Source organism: Rattus norvegicus, chromosome 1, assembly GCF_021556685.1.
Source record: "Rattus norvegicus strain SHRSP/BbbUtx chromosome 1, alternate assembly SHRSP_T2T, whole genome shotgun sequence".
Taxonomy (NCBI): Eukaryota; Metazoa; Chordata; class Mammalia; order Rodentia; family Muridae; genus Rattus; species Rattus norvegicus.
In genome coordinates, this window is record NC_141534.1 from 154,583,550 (window position 1) to 154,600,727 (window position 17,178).

Sequence of the window (17,178 nt, forward strand, 5' to 3'; positions counted from 1 at the left end):
TTTGTTTTTAGCTATTTTTGGAATGTATATTTTAACTAAATCAAGTGTCTTCAAGCATAGGTAGTAATCAAGTTTAATATCTTCCATTCTTGTATTTGAATCTAAATGTCAATATTTTTTATTTAAAATGTATCATTTGGTTGCAACTTCCTGGCAGCTTTGCATTTGATTAGAATTCAACTTTTAAAATAAACTGTTTAGTCTTGTTAATAGGCAGAATGATGCTTATTCTTGGAACAGAATTAAGGAAGTTGGCTTCTTTCTGAGAAAGCTATGGTAGTTTGAAGGTATTTAGCCAAATGTGAATCTGGTCACATTAGCCTTGTTTCTTAACACTTTCTGGACACTATAAACATAACAGCCAATGGAGTGCTTTAGTCTGCATTGATGTTGCTATTGAGACAAAGGGGGTGTGGGGAGGCAAAAAGTTCAGTGTCCCTTCCCCAGATTTGAGTGTTGCTCAAATGCCATAAAGTTCCATCCATAAAGTTCCATAGATGTGTTTATCACTCACACCTGAAACATCTCTCAGGTACTGCTCTGAAAAGGAGGCTTAGATGTCCATATCTTTATTTATTCTATGATTTGTACAGATAAGTTTTAAAACTAAATGGTTGTACCACTCTAATAATGTTATTATGCATATGATATATTCAATGATTAAATGAACAGTGTATATTGTAATAAGTCATTTAAAGAAAATATGGTTAATAATGAAAACTTATTATAATCTTGTTTCCACAACCACTATTGATATCTTACTGCCTACATTTGCTTCTAGAGGGCTATGACTTGGGTGTCTACCACTAGCAGTCTTTGAAATAAAAAGACAGCTCACTTAATAATTTGAAACAAAGAGTCAGTTGTCTGATTGCATAGAAAAGTGTTAAACAAGGTTGTTACATAAATACCTTCAAGACAAGAGTGATGTATTTTCTACTTTTCTCTTGCCTTTACAAATGTTTATATATGCTTATGTTGTTACTTTGGGGGTGCATTTTTAAACTTTTAAAGCTCTTTAAACTTCACTATTATTAATCAGGGAAAGTAGGATCAGTCATAAATATCTCGCCCATTTCAGTTAAAAATACAGAGCCTTCTAACTGTTGCTTGTTCAAAACTTCATGAATGGGAAGTAACAGAACTGGAACTTAAAAAGCAAAACTTTTGGTGTCTCCTGACCAGTGTACTAGATGAAATAAGCATTTACATATTTGCTGTACAGTGTATCCAGAGAAGCAGTAGAAAGACATTAATTAATTTTAAAAAATCTTTAAAGTATCATGTAGGGGGCAGTTCTGATGCTAAGGTCCTGTTCCCCAATTGGTTCTTTATCTATCAGTAAAGAAAGCCAGGGCCAATTGCTGGGTGGAAGATACAGGTGGGACCTCCAGGTCTTGGGAGGAAAAGTTATAGGATAAATTGAAAGATATTACCAGCAGGTCAATATTACTAGGTAGGTCTAGTAGAGTTGATGAAACCATGATAGTGATGGTGGTGGTTGGAATGGAGTTAAGGATATTGGAGAATATGTGACAACTTAATGGGAACTTTGAAGAAGCAGAACGCCTGGAACCGCAGTTCTCAGAACTTAAGAGCTACATGTTAGGAGGTCTTCCGATTGTAGCGGTCTCTTCTTTTTTTGCAGTAGGAATTGGCAAAAGTAAATGAAAACTTAAATTGTCTTCACTGTGCAAACCAGATTTTAGAGACCAATGTTTATATAAATGGAAAAAATTATTTTGGAGAAATAAATTGACAACATTTATTGCTGGATAATGTGGCCAGGATTTCATCAGTCTTTTAATCCTCACAAAAATGTATGCATTAACTGTATCTGGAAGAGTCTCTCTGAGAACTTTCTAATCAAGGAAGTAATAAATTCACCCTGGAAAGGTCCTTCAGGTTAAGATTTCTAGCTCTTGACCTTTGAGCTAACCTAATTAATGTCACATTTCTACCTCTTTGGACCTCACTGTATATGTCTTCTCTATCTGTGTCACCCTGTCCTGCTTCTCGTAGGGTGACGTCAAGTTAACAAAAGAATACTTAGATTTTTCTAGCTATAGAATAATACAAATACAGTTTTAAAGGAGAAGATGATTCCATGAATTTAATGCATCAGAAGTCATTGCAAATGCTAGTTTTACCTTACTTATAGGATATGGGTTACAGTAAGCAACTTGTAGATTTTTAAAATACTCTGTGGTATATAAATTAAAATGTTTGCAATAACAATTATTTATCAGACTTTGTTAATTTTATATAGAAGCACAGATATGAGATTGTACAGGTTGAAAGTTCTACATGGATTTGGGACTTCTGGTGAGCCTGAATTCATATCATGAAACAGGCTTGGAGAGTAGAATGGGCATTTTGGAAGACACACGCACACATGCACACACCTTGTGTGCTTTCTTGACTCTTGCATAGCTTGTCATTATAATGCTGCTATTAATTACTAATTCTGTACATTTTCTGTACAGAATCATTAAAATCATTCTTAGTAAGACGTGTTCTTTATTTATTCTTTTCTCATTCATTCATTTAATAATTACTTGCTTCCTGCTGCCAGAAAGTTCCTTAGATATTAAGTAAACAGAAAAAACTCTTATTTACACAATGCTTATGTTTTTATGGGAGGAATAATCATAAAGGTTACCTGAGGGAGGACACATAAACAGTGTGTGATATGGAATATATTACAATCAATTTCATTTTACCAATGCAATGAATGTACAAATGGATGACACTGACCCAGGAACATACAAGCCCAAAGCTTCAGAACTGGCACCTATCTGTACATTCCAAACCTCAAAATTTCTTGACCTCTGCTCTGCAGTAATATGCCCTTAGCAAGAATGGCAGAGTTAGAATAAGCCACAGTATGAAACTCTCCTGAGACAGCTTATCTGCTGTATTTTTAGAGCATCTATTGGATTTAAAAGGAACAACAAGCAACAAGTGTTAGCTGTGAAACTCTGCCCATTCTCACTCTTTGCATGACCACCGGTACCACATTAAAGAAGTATTTCTCCTTATCCCAAGAGGTTATTGTGAGGTCGGGATAACAGAGATGGAAGCATCATTGAGACGTTTAGCCTTTGCTCTGTAGCTGCTAGACTTCTCTCCCTGTGTCATTTTCTGCTCCAGCTGTTTTTGAAGAAGCAATATATGAAGAAACACTGTCCAGTATAGAGGACAGTGTTTGGTTGAAGGAGTGCTTCATATTAAACTCTAGCTTAACAAACTAGACCTTTTATCGATCTTTCATTTCTGCCCTCTGAGAGTATATTTCTGTGTTGTCTTGAGAACTAGGATCGCTAAGGAATCTGTACATTGTTTATAAAATAAGGAAGTTTCTGCCTTTGTGGTACAAAAGCAGTTGAATACGATATCTTAATATTAATAGCTGGCTATGCCTCCCAGAGTCCAAGAAAAGTGTTGTGTACTGTGAAGCACATTTCCCAGATTTCCTGAGCCTTGATCAACTCACCCTTTCTTAGAAAACTCACTAATTATGCAAAATATTATGGATTAATAAAAATATTCTCAATTTTCATATTTGAAACCTTTTAGGCCTTTTTTCTATTCTTTTTGTATTATACAGCAGCATAATATTGCTATAGAGAGATATGGAGTCACAGAGAGACACTCTGCTCTAAGGAAATTTTCAGGGCTCTTAAAATATTAAGACTGCTTTCCAATCTACAGACTTAAAAGAGTCAGTGGTTCTCCCAAGGCCTTCCTGGATCATCTTAGCAGATGGTATAAAATCACCAACATTTAGTCTACTGATCACAGAAATTATTTGTTCTTTAATATGTATATGTCTCAACTTGACTAAGCTCTTGATAAGTACATTGTGAGTTGGAAATAATTGTGTCAAAATATGTATTTATTACCTTAACCTGACTAAGTGTGCCAGAGTCCAACAGACACATTAAGCACTGACACCACAAAGCCTGAAGTATTTGTGTTTGGCCATTGCAGACAAGCTTATCAACTTGCACTGGATCACTGAGTCCCAGCGTTATACTTCTGAGTATAATTTCTTTTTTTCCTGGTGTTCTACAAAAAATAAGGTGTGGTAGAATTTCCTTCAAATCTAACTTATGCCGATGCAGTGCCTTCCTTCCTTCTGCCTCCGTCCCTCCTGCTCATTCTGGTTATGTCCTCCTCATCAATGAGATGTCACTGCATGAAAGTCATGGGGCTCTAGAGCCAATGTGTCTGAATTCAAACCTGGGTCTGTCAGTGCAGTGTTTTTTCATGGGTAACACAGAAACATGTAAAGGGTGATATTACTGAAATGAAGTGTAGCCAATATTTAAGTTGTGTCATAATGGGCATATTCTAATACACCAGGAGACTAGTAGCGAAAAGAGGATTTTGTTCAGTTATACAGAAATATTGTCTGTTCTTATACTCTACTGATGGGAGCCTCTCCCAACAAAATGCAGAGGAGGAAAATTCTGTTCCTGCCACTTGACAGCCCTGTGGATTTCAGGAAGATACCCTGAAGCTGAAAAACCACCAGAAATACAACAGGACAGTTATGACTTCTTCATAGACTGATTGTGAGAATTGAATGCAAAATGCCTTGTGTGTGATAATTGCTTTAAAAATGTGAGTTTTTTCCCATGGCCATTCTTTCATTCCTAGAAGTACATTTTGTTTGGTGGCCAACAATCTAATCCTAGAAAAACTAGTTTCTCTGATCTCCAGAATAACTATCAAAACATCATCAGCTAAAGCGAAGTCTTTATTTTGGTTGGCAAAGGGCCACAATGCATCTTCAGCATAAATAGGAGCTAAGGACACAGAATTGAGAGCTGTGCACAGGTGTAATCGGTCTTTTATTTTCTTTCTTGGTTGCAGTATGAAGTCAAAGGCAGCAGAGCCATCAGTTACTGCCATGAGACCATGACAGGGTGGGTCCATGATGTCCTGGGCCGGAACTGGGCTTGCTTTGTTGGCAAGAAGATGGCAAATCACTCTGAGAAGGTTTATGTGAATGTGGCACACCTTGGAGGTCTCCAGGAAAAGTGAGTTGTGACAAGGGATACATCCATTTAGCTTTGCATAATGGTGTGTGTGGTATGAGTGTGTGTTTATTTTTAGAAATTGTAATTTTGCTGTGTTATATAAGTTGGACATAGCTGTGTTAATATAAAATATTAACTATACTGGAAATGGATGTGGACTGACTAAATTGACAAAGTAATATTTCAACACATTTCAGTGAACTAGGGAGTGCTTCAAGAACATGATCAAAGGAACTATACAAATAGCAAATTACTAGTAAAGAAAAAATTATTTCATTGGCTGTGGTATAGTGATGACTTCCATAATACATGCTTATGATGATGCTACAACTAGTGTCCAGTTAAACTCAGCAAACTGCAAACATAAAAAGCAACTGAAATGAAAGTCCTTGGTATTTCTGCAGTGTTTTATTTGCTTGGGCTCTCACATAGAAACCATGCAGACTGGGTAGCCTAAAGGGCAGCTTTTGTTCTGGGCTTTGAATGCTAGAACATGATTTCTTCCCGGCTTGATGCTACTTCCTCCTCCTCACTGCATCCTCACTTGGACTTGCCTGCAGTATCCTAACCTATTCATCTCAGGACCCTAGTAAAACTAGACCAGAGCCCACACTGATGACCTCCTTTGAACTTTATTAACTCTCTAAAGCCCTATTTCTAAATATAATCTCAGGCTAAAATATAGGAGGGAAGGGTTTTAAGTATGGCTTTTTCATATTTTCTTTTAAAGATTATAATATAATTATGATATTTCTCCCTCACCTTTCCAAGGGATAAAATTCAGCCTATAATGTGCAGTTACTCCTTTCATTCAGGTATCTGCAATAAGGAACCATAAAAACAAGAATTCTCAGAGTCATTATTTGCAAGAGGGAGATCAATAAGTATGATTTTCTTTCCCATTTTGTTTAGTTGAAAAAGCCACTAAAAGTGCACATGAACTAAACATTCAACCCAAGTAATACTGGCAGGGAATGCCTGTAGCAGAGAGCTCATGGAAGACAGGATGGGAAAAATGACTTAATCTTGGTCCTTAATGTGCTAACCAAAATGGAGACTGATTCAACCCTTCCTTTTGAGTTCAGTCTTTAAGTAGACTTAGGTGCTGTGGTTCGCAGAAGCAGTTCACCTTGCATTCTTTCTGGTGTACTTTGTACTGGTGAGCCTGATTGAACCTTTCAGGCACTGCCTACTGAATAACGAATCTCCCTGAAATACCTTATCTTTAAAATAAACATTTGAAGTTAAATCACTGCACCAATGAATGAAAAATCTCCCTGCAATATCTTACTCTTAAAATAAACATTTGAGATTAAATTAAGACCTCTTCCAGCTCTTGAGTGAGCTGTTATCTGATATCATTACATTATTTTATTTTATTTATATTATTCTTTGAGAATTTCATGTATGTATATGTATTCTTCTTATATCTACCCTCTACTCACCCACTCCAGCATCTCCTGGACCACTCTCCCATGATCTCTCCAAATTTCTTTTTCCCCATTCCTCTTTATAACTCACTAGCTCCAATTTAAGTTGCTTATATACATGTGACTGTGTGATTTTCCACCATAGCTGGTCAACTCTCCAGCCAGTAGCTTTCAGCTAGGGGCATGGTTTCATGAGCCCACACATCCAGACTAAAATGTTGACTGACCTGATCTTTTTGAAACTTCTTGATTCTTAAGGACTAAAAATAGCACTTAAGAGCTGTGACGGCATCCTGTTGTTAGGGTAATGCCTATTACCGAGGCTCTCCTAGCTTTTATGATTAAGCAAGGAAAGTAGGAACCAATGCTTCTCAAAAATGTAATAGTGAGTTAGTTATATTCACTCCAGCTCTAGAGTGCTTTACCATGGGAGTACACAGTTACTTCTACAATTGCTGGGCATTGACATGCAGGTTTGACAAATGTTGGAATTTATTGAATAATTAACAATTTTTGTAAGCATGAGCTTTACGTGTTGTTTTTACATTCATGGCCAAATATTTCACACAAAGTTGACAAATGATTCTCATGCAAATGTTTTTGTGAACACACGAAGAACTTATTTCAGAGTCTGATTTCGGTGATCTGAATTGAGTTCTCAGATATTTCTGCTAATACTGTTTTTTAGTAATAAGGGTATAAAACCCCTTTATGAAATAATACTTAGTAATTGGTTATTTATAAGATGTGTATACGTATACTTGCTTAGTTTATAAACAGATTATAAAAGTGTACTTTGAAAGGGCCACATAGCCTGGCAGTGCCTGTAATCCTATTACTTAGGAAGGAGAGACTTAGAAACAGAAGTACAAAGCCATTTCTGGATACATGATGTTTTTGAGACCAAATCCTGTTTCAAAAATATAAAATAAAATAAAGAAGATGGGGATGCAGAAAAGATAATACTCTCATGCCAACTACAAAGATAAACCTGGCTTTAAAAAGAAATTATATGTAAAGCCCATAACAGTTTTCAGCTTTCCTTTGTTCCCAACTGTGTTCTTTTTTTTTTTCCTTTTCTTTTTTTCGGAGCTGGGGACCGAACCAAGGGCCTTGCGCTTGCTAGGCAAGTGCTCTACCACTGAGCTAAGTCCCCAACCCCCCAACTGTGTTCTTGAAAGACTATACCACTCCCAACTTTGCCATACAGGATGGCTATCAGTTTTACTGGAGACTAGTTTTACCTGGAAAGACTACCTCTGAAACTATGTCCCTTTGGTGTTGGCAGATATTCTGAAAGGCTCTACAGTCACAACCACAACTTTGTGAAGGCCATCAATTCTGTTCAGAAGTCTTGGACTGCAACCACCTATGAAGAATATGAGAAACTGAGCATACGAGATTTGATAAGGAGAAGTGGCCACAGCGGAAGGATCCTAAGGTAATACAGTGCCTCTCCTTGTCACAAGTAAGAACTTCAGTACTAAAGGTCATCCTCCCTCCACACTGGCCCCACCTGGATGTCCCAACTTTTTACTAGTCATCCCGATTTAATGGGTGTTATTGCTGTTGTCTTTTTTTTCTTTCACCTTCCTTCATATTTATGCATATTGTCCAAGTCATATTTTGGGGTCTTCCCTATGCTCTTGGTTCACATCCTGTCTCTCCTCTTTTCATTCATATTTGTTTTTCTTTTCTCTGTAATGTCAAGCCATTCTTTCAAATGTCCCCAGTTTACTTTCCTATCCCCAGCTATGGCTGTTACTGACCACCATCTTATAATTAGACTTCTCCTTGCTATTCCAGGTAATATAAATAGCAAGAACAGGCCCATGTCTGTGTTTTCCAATTTTAGTATATGGGCTGCCAAAGCGAGCGCCCTCGCTGTGTTTTCTACTTGACTTCTTTCTAAAAACTATGATAAACATTCTTGAAAACTTTATCTATCATTTTGCTCCCATTTTATACCACTACTTCTGCTCCCCTGGGTATCTCTCAGCTTGCTCATAGTAACTGTTAGATTTGCCACTGAAAAAAAGTCTGAAAATCTGGGTGTTTTAAGGTGCAGGAAAAATAATTCCTTATTTCTTACTCATTCCTTCCTAGCCACAGCTTTTGGAGCACTTGGTATCTTTCGTTTGTAACCTCCTGGCATCTTCCTGCTTTTGGAAATATATATATATATATATATATATATATATATATATATATATATATAATTTTGTAATTCTCTGAGTAAGAATTTGAGTAATCTGCATTATCTTTCTAGAACCGCAGCTAGGCCTAGGAGTGGACTTGTGGTTCCTTAGCATTTGTTGTGTGTCCAAGGGTACTCCTGTGATGCCAAAGTTTTCTTTAGGAGAAACCATCATGGTTAAAAAGAAGGGAGCTAAAGATCAATAGGGGTTGTTAAATTATTTAGGATGATTATTTTCTCTAAGTATTCTCCAAGTTTCAGAGCATTCAAAGGTTAATTCCTGGTTAGCTATAGAATGTTTTAATGTTTTATGATTGAAATAAGCCACACAATGACGCAGTTCTTTAATCTAGCTGAGATACATCTCTCGTTTTTTTTTCTCAGTGAACAAATGAACCCAATTTGATAGAAATATTTAACTATGGGACAGTATGGCTCTTTTCTTTTCTGACTAATAACATCCCTTTTCTCAAAATAATATTGTATAATACTTCTCAAAGCCTGTTCTAAGGGGCTTTTAGTGCTTAATCTACTCTGGTTTATTTAAACTGGGACAAGGAGTACATCACAACATCCCCTTCCTGGATTCATGAATCAGGGTCTTAATGTGTCAATGATGGAAAACTGATACCTATTTAACAGAAATCTGAAGCAGAAAGAATTAGCAATGGAGACAAGAGCTTCTTCTGTCTGAGAGTGTGAGTTTCACACTACAGTTTTGTCATATGCTACATGCTTTGTTTTTAGGGGGACTCTTTTTCTCTTAGACTCTATCCACACACCAATCTCTGCTTTACAGAAAGCTATTATTATCACCAGAGCGCCACAGAGATAAAGATGGGAGTCACACACAGAAGGAAATATTAAATTAGATTTGGAACTCTGGCTACTTGATCTCCAGTAGAATTTTTGTATAAGAGTTGATTCTGCTGTAAATATCTAGTTGCGTAGTAGAAAGTCTCAAATATCCTTAAGCTAAGGCTTAAGAACTGCTGGAAACCAGGAACTGCTGAAATCATAAGCAGACATCACTTCTGAGCAGCTCTCCGATGCAGACATTTCAATGGGTGGCTAAAACACTGAAGCCCAAGCAAGGCCTTACAACCCGATACATAATATCGGAAAAATGTTTCTAATTCTCATGTTAGTGCTGCTAAACTCCTTTCTCCTTTTGTTTGTGCTCTTATAACCTGGCATCCCCACTTTCATTTTCTTTAGTATGTATGTTGTGGCCAAGTTCTCTGCTGTGTAGGATAGACGGAAGATGGACGTTATCATTTCAACGTCTAGTTAGTGACAGAAACATATTTCAGATTGCCAGTATCTTATTTAGTACCTCTAGTGACATGTATGATGATGGTGATGATTATCATTGCTGCCATTTACAGATAGGTCATCATTTTTGAGTTATTATATTGTTATCATCATTGTTCTTATTATTACATTGAACTTTTGTCAAAACTCCTGGAAATAGATATGAGCATGCCTATTTTCATAAGCATAAACTGTGACCTTAAAGTTCTTTGCAGAATATCATATATTGTGAAACCCTCACTACCTCTTGAGTCAAACACATTAGTTCCATGTTTTATTTAGACCTTGTAATAAATATCCTAAATGTGTATCTTGCTTCCTGATGAACATCTGACAAGTAAGAGAAGGTAACTATTTGAGCATATGAAAAGTAGCTTTCACTGTACAAGGAAAAGTGACTATGTCCTGAAAATCTACAGTAACTGAAAGCTTTTTATGCAGCAGAGTTACGCAAATGAAACATTGTGTAATCGCCACATCATACCACTCAAGGGACAAGGGTTGTTTGGTTCTCAGGCCCTAAGAGTCAGAGGTGAGGAGACCATCTTTTAAGTACAGATTTTATTGGTATTAAATATACATTTCTATTCTAGGCCCAAACCTGCCCCGATAACTGATGAAATACAGCAACAAATTTTAAGTTTGCCAGAATCTTGGGACTGGAGAAACGTCCGTGGCATCAATTTTGTTAGCCCTGTTCGAAACCAAGGTAAAACTAACAAATGTCCAATCTTTCACAATCTTTACCCACAAGCTGTTATTAATTATTTATGGGCTGCAGGATGGATTTAGGGATACAGAAAAGGAATGGTCATGGTCTTTCTACTTTAGCAAAGAGAGGAAGGCCAAGTATGGTGGCACACATTTGTAGAGGCTGAAGCCAACATTGGTACATTGCCTACACTATATAGTATGGTCCTGCATTCCAAAAAAAAAAAAAAAAGCCACTTGATTTCTTCCTCCTTTCTTTTGAGGCAAGGACCAAATTTGTTAAACATGGTCTATTTATCTGAGCTCAATATATCTCAGTGCTTTCATAAGAGTGGTAAGTAGGACTCATTTACCTGGCTGCTAGGAGACACGTTTGTGGAAAGAAGTAATTGTAAGTAATTAAAACTGGTCTTCTTTCCAAAAGAAGTTGTGCTGGTTATTTGGATCCCTTCTGCTACTTGCCCCCTATTTCTACCATAATGTGTCTTCAATTACTACATGAGCTTCGGTTTCTTGAGCTGTATATGGATCTTTTAATTAACTTTATATCCGAATATGGCTTCTGATGAAACCAGTTAATTCAGTTTCCTAAGCCATGAGTTGATTTAGCTTTGCAATTGCAAAACTTCCTTTAACTGCACTTGAGAATGAATGCTCTTGTTTGCCTTAGTTTTACTTAAAAATCCCATGGAGGCTCATCAGTGTGGGTTATGTACCTGATCTGAAATGCTCCAAATCTGAAGCTCTCTGAACAGTTTTGTGATATTAAAGTAAGGTTCAAGATTCATTAACATGTTAGATTAAAGACTTTAAATTAAATACACTCAACTGGTGAAACACATGCACCCATTCATTTAGAAGAAAATCTATTTGTCTTGCTAGTTATGAAAGTTATGTCTTGCTAGTTTTATGAAATATAAAACATCAACAGTAACAAAGTTTGTAGATGTTGCAAGTTAGCTGAAGGACAGCTAATAATTTTGCATACACCCTCATAAATTTGACAAAACAGTCAAGTTCCTAACATTTTCAACTCATCAAACAAATTATTTGTAGTTTTTTTTATCAAATGAAGATTGTAATTAGAAATGTATGATTTTGAGAGGTAAATTTTTCCTCTTTCTACAAGTATATTTGTATTAAAGTTCTTCAACTTTTTTTTACCATTAGTCCCACGTACTTGCATCCTCGTTAAAGGGGTTTTGCATGTACAAAGCTTTGCTCTGGTCTGGCCTCACACAGTCAAACAGACTCCTATCCTTCATTTGATGTCAATGGTGTTCTCCCTTTGGACAGAGACTCACTTCCTCTAGAGGATGTATAAATCCTAAAATCCTTTACCTTTGCCACTTTCTAGAGAGGGAAATGAAGGCAAATGGCAAATAATTGATAAACCAAATTTCTGACACATGAAAAGATCTTGTCCCCAAAATAAAAGGAGAATAGTTCATCGGGAGCTAAATATATATATATATATATGCCTGTCGCGTGGGAACATGAATTCAGGTTTCTCTGAATGACACATTCTATGGTAAGGGTCTATTATTACATTTTAGACATATGTTTTAAAGTCACAGAACAAAAAGAAAAAGTTAAAAATGAGGTCATTTGCCAAATATGTTGGTGGGAGTATAAAGTAGGTGGATTACAGCAAAGATTGTAAGTCTCTCTGTGAAATTCAGATGCTATCTAATGATATTCTTGGATTTGGGTTTGACACAATCTAGTGGTTTATTATTAACTTAGTAAACTATTAACTTAGTTAATTAATACATTCCAAATAAGTTAACTTATAATCAAAAGGATATCAGTTCAGATACACCTGCGGTATGTAGATATGTAAATAATTGATTAGGCCACTAAAGAGCCCAAGAGAACCTAGGATTTCAATGAATTTCTTAGAATTATAAATGTTCTAAACTCTCTCTCAGCCTGCAGAGAATTAATACTTACCTGATTGCCAAATAGATTTGGTGCCGGCTAGTTTTGTGTCAAATTGATACAAACTAGAGTCTTTTGAGAAGAGAACAAGAAACGTCAGTTGAGAAAATGCTTCCCCAGCTTATGGGTACACCTTTAGGGCACTTTCTTCATTTGTGAGTAATGTATAAGGTTACGTATATCACTGTGGGAGGTACCAGCCATGAGCTTGATGGACCTGGGCACTCTGAGAAAAGTTGAAGAAACCATGAAGCCTAAACCAATAAGCAGACCTCTTTAATGGCGTCTACATTAGTTCCTACTTTGAGTTGCTACCTACCCTGATTTCCCTTCAAAATAGACTATTACCTGGAAGTGTAAGAAGAAATAAACCCTTTCTGCCACAAATTGCTTTGGGTCACGGTGTTGTACCAGGATAATAGAAACCCTAAGAAAGAAACCCTGTCAAGACCTACTTGAGAAGATTAAGGAAGTAAGGAATGTCCTCTGTTGGCCTTCATTATTGACAGCCAGGCACATTACAATAGGCAAATAATGTGAGCTGTTAATACACTGATGCTGCATCCCTCACAGTTATAGTGATATATGTTAGGAAGCTTTTGTGTATGCGTGTGTGATGTATGTACATTTGCATTCACCTGTGGGGTGGAGATCAGAGGTTGATGAGGTGTCTTCCTCATCACACTCTACCTTATTCTTTGAAACACCGTCTCTCACTGACTCTGGTGCCCCACATGGTCAGTGCTGCCCAACAAGCCACCAACCTGATTCCATCAACCCAGTTTTGGGCTTACAGATGTGTGCGACAACAGCTTTCAGGCAGGTCCTGGAGATCTGATCCCTGATCCTTGTGTTTGCATATCAAGCATGTTACCCACTGAGCCCTCTCTCCAGCCCCTGAGAAGCTTTTACTAGCAGTGTTTAAAGACTAGTAACTTCCCAAGACTTAGTGTTTAGAAGGATACACAGACAAAATATTAAAACATCACATGATACTCACATTAGTAATGAGATTGTGAAGTTCAGTGGAGAAGGGTAGAGTTTATCTCCACATGGATGGATAACAGGTACTATGAGAGTAATCCAGGGGAAGGGAATGAGACCTTTTGAAGAAAATTCTTTGACATTGCTTTTTCTTGGATAATTGGTAAAAGCTCTGGTTGTCCCCAAATATCCCCATTCTTTGTGTCTTGTAAATATGATTTTTACCAAATAATGGAAATTTCAAAACACAAGTCATTTGTGAACTGATTGCTTTTCAACAGATCTGTCACCTGCACTGTCGTGTCAGGTGTCTGAGGAAATAATGTAATTAGACATTCCTCTTCTCACTTCTTTTTGATATTTTTCTTGTACTTCAGAATGGGAAAGATACTTGTTTTCTCTTCTTGTTAACTGAAGTACTTGGAAATACAGAATTCCAAATTAGACACAGTTAAGGAAATTCATAGCTTTCCTTTAGTCTGTGAATAGACTAAGATTAAAGTAAAAAGAAATATTGGTAAGACAAATAAAGTTTTATATTTAAAACAGCTATAAAAATGTCTTATAGCTGGATTTACCATGAGGTGTAAGTGGGGAGAGAAGATAGAAAATGAAGTGAGATGGATTTCCTGGCTTTTCTTCCAGGTCTTATTATTTCTGGGAGAGAGTGGCTCTCTGGGGTTATTATTAGTATTGTGGTGAATTTTCCTGATATTTAGAGTCCACTCTACTTAGGTTTTAGTTATAAATGTTGCTCTTTAGAGCAAGAAGGCAAGGCCTTCTTAAGTTGTTCACACTTCCTAATCTATACTTGCACAAGAATGAAGAGAAATGCCACAGGCTAAGTGATTTTCCTTGGCTCACATGGCTAATGAAGGGCAAAGAAGAGAGGCAAGAACCTTGGCTCTCCTGTGCTACTGCAGTGTGATCCCTATTGCTGGAGGATGTGTACCATGTGGAAACCATGCTCTACGTCTTTGTAGGCGGGGTCTCATGCCAAGCTTCCTGTAAGTGAGGCCCTTCTTATTGCATTATAATCATTTTATATACTATGCTTTTTCTGGAATCTAAACCAAGTTATCGTTTTGAACGGAAACAGTGATTATCTTAACAGTTGACAATCTTCCCAGAAAGTCAGGGGCTTAAAGGGAATTTTTCCATTCCTGTGATTTCAAAACAAAGCACTTTCTGAGCCATGGGTTGTACTTATGACCTGTTGCTCCCATTGTAGCTGATGGTCAGATAATGTGGGTTTAATGATTAATACTTTCAGGCTTTCTCTCTGCAGCTGCTAAAAGCTGAGGAAGCTGGATTGTTTATAGGGCTTAGGTGTCTCTTGCAAACGATAGTAGCTTTGGTTATTCCATCACACATCTAGTATTCGACCTTGCCTTATTGTAAGGGATTGTCCAGAGGAAGTAGTCTCTAAATGCTTTAGAAACCAAGTCAAAGTTGCTCATCTTCTGTGTATTGTCTTTGTTTCAAGGAAGGAAGAAAAGAAATAGACTCTGAATCAACAAAAGGCAAACATGAAAAGAAAACATGTGGGGTTTTGTTTTTGTTGTTGTTTGTTTGTTCATTTAGTTCAGTGGATAAGGTGAAGAATAGACAGTCCCTGCCCTCGCAGAACTTATCCTCTGTTCCCAAATAAACAAAGTTGTAATTTAATCTTACAGTGATTTTAAAAACATGCAAAGGCCACTAACCCAGAACTAAGAGAAAACAAGGTACTGACATCTGCTATTGGTTAGCTGACAGGCAGGTCACTGTCACTGCTTAGCTCATAGACAAGTCATTGCCACAGTTTCTAGGCCTCAGGTATCAAGTGGCTAGATTGTAAAGTAATGACTTCTAAGTCAGCATTACAGGTGCTTATCTTCTTCTCTTCAAAATTTAGATGATCATTCCTCAAACTAGAGCAGTGTATAACCAGGACAAATATGAGAGTCTTGGAGGGGAGAATTTGGGGAATGATCAGACATGACAGTAGTTAATAAAAAGGAGGCTCTTGGAACATTGGGTTCAGGGTCTTGTGGCACTGAGAGCTGTAGAAGGAGACTCACTTTAGCATCCAAAGCTCTGTTTCCTCTAGAGCTAAGAAGAAAGTAGTTGACTGACAGTTTCCTTGAGTTTACTCCATTTCTGGGCTGTAAATTTGTGCCTACTCATCATCGCTTGACTCATTCTTGCCTCAAATATGCACTGAGCTCCTTCACTCTGTCCCGTGGCAAGTCAAAGAGAACTCGAGGAACTGCCCGCGTTTAGTGTGAGGACAAACAACCCAAGCATTTCAAACAGGGTTTACAGTGGTAGAATGTGAACAGCATCCTGGCTTTTCTTTGTTTCCAGGGGCTTAGGAAATCATTACCTAGAGAAGGGAAAACAGAATCCCTGCTGACAGCTAAAAGCATCAATGTTTCCATAGTGCTTTTTTGTTTTTAAAGTAAGGTGGCTACCAAATTACTATTAATCAGGTTTATTAAAGATACCTCTATTTGAAAAATTAGTTAAATTGACTTCATAAATCTTTACATGCACAGTGACATGCTCAACACTTTAATGGCTTTGTAAAACTAATATAGTAAATTGAATGATACGCATTTTGTGTAGAACTAGCTTTATTTTTAGATTTGGTATAGGCATATCTCCATGTAATCTTTGTATCAGTGGTAGAGATGGGAGAGATTGTGAGACAATAGAAATATAAAGCTATATTCATTTATTTATGAGTTATAGCAAGGGGAAGGCCAGCTTTACAGTGCTTTATTATATATGCTTATTTCTTTTATCCATGCAATTTGAAGAAACATAGAATAGCATTGTTCATATACATTATTTTTTAATACAGCATTTTCCCTTTTCTTGTAATGGCAGTTGTCTTCCCAGCAGATGTTTTTAATAAATTTATTTGGCCCTTGCCAAGAGCTCCTGGAGTATCTTTTATAGGACACTCCTCCAACTCCTAAGCTCCAGAGCTCGGAATTTCAACATGACTTTTGGGTGACCTCAAATAGTCTACTGCATTAAAGGTTCTTTTTTTTTTTTTAAGTTTAAATCACACGTGTCCCACCACACTGCTCTCAATCTAATGGCTGAAACTCATATAGACATAAATCCATTCTTCATTTTCAAGGAGGACCTCAGGTTCCATGCTCTTCTATACTGTGCTGATTTTTATGAAAAATGTTTATTATAAATCCTATGTTAAGGTGCCTCACTCAGATTTTCATCTTTCTTTGTGAAATTATAAATAAATAATAGGCATAATTTTCCTCTATCTCCAGAATCTTGTGGAAGCTGCTACTCATTTGCCTCTCTGGGTATGCTAGAAGCAAGAATTCGTATATTAACCAACAATTCTCAGACCCCAATCCTGAGTCCTCAGGAGGTTGTATCTTGTAGCCCGTATGCCCAAGGTAAGTGTTTTATTTCAGAGCTGTGTACTAGCTATTTGATTGTGTATCAGCAACTGTCTCTCACAAAAGTCCAGGTATAGCATAGCAGAGAACTATAGTATCTATAGTTGGAAAACTGCTGTGACTCTGTCCCCATC

The 17,178-nt window shown here is 37.0% G+C and overlaps 1 protein-coding gene across 1 annotated transcript in view; it reads left to right on the forward strand.

Moving 5' to 3' along the window:
- Ctsc (cathepsin C) overlaps window positions 1–17,178 on the forward strand; it is a 31,404-nt gene that overhangs the window by 12,233 nt on the left and 1,993 nt on the right. The window contains 4 exon segments of the mRNA NM_017097.2: window positions 4,882–5,048; window positions 7,767–7,919; window positions 10,583–10,698; window positions 16,910–17,041. Of these exon segments, the coding sequence (NP_058793.1) occupies window positions 4,882–5,048; window positions 7,767–7,919; window positions 10,583–10,698; window positions 16,910–17,041 (568 nt within the window).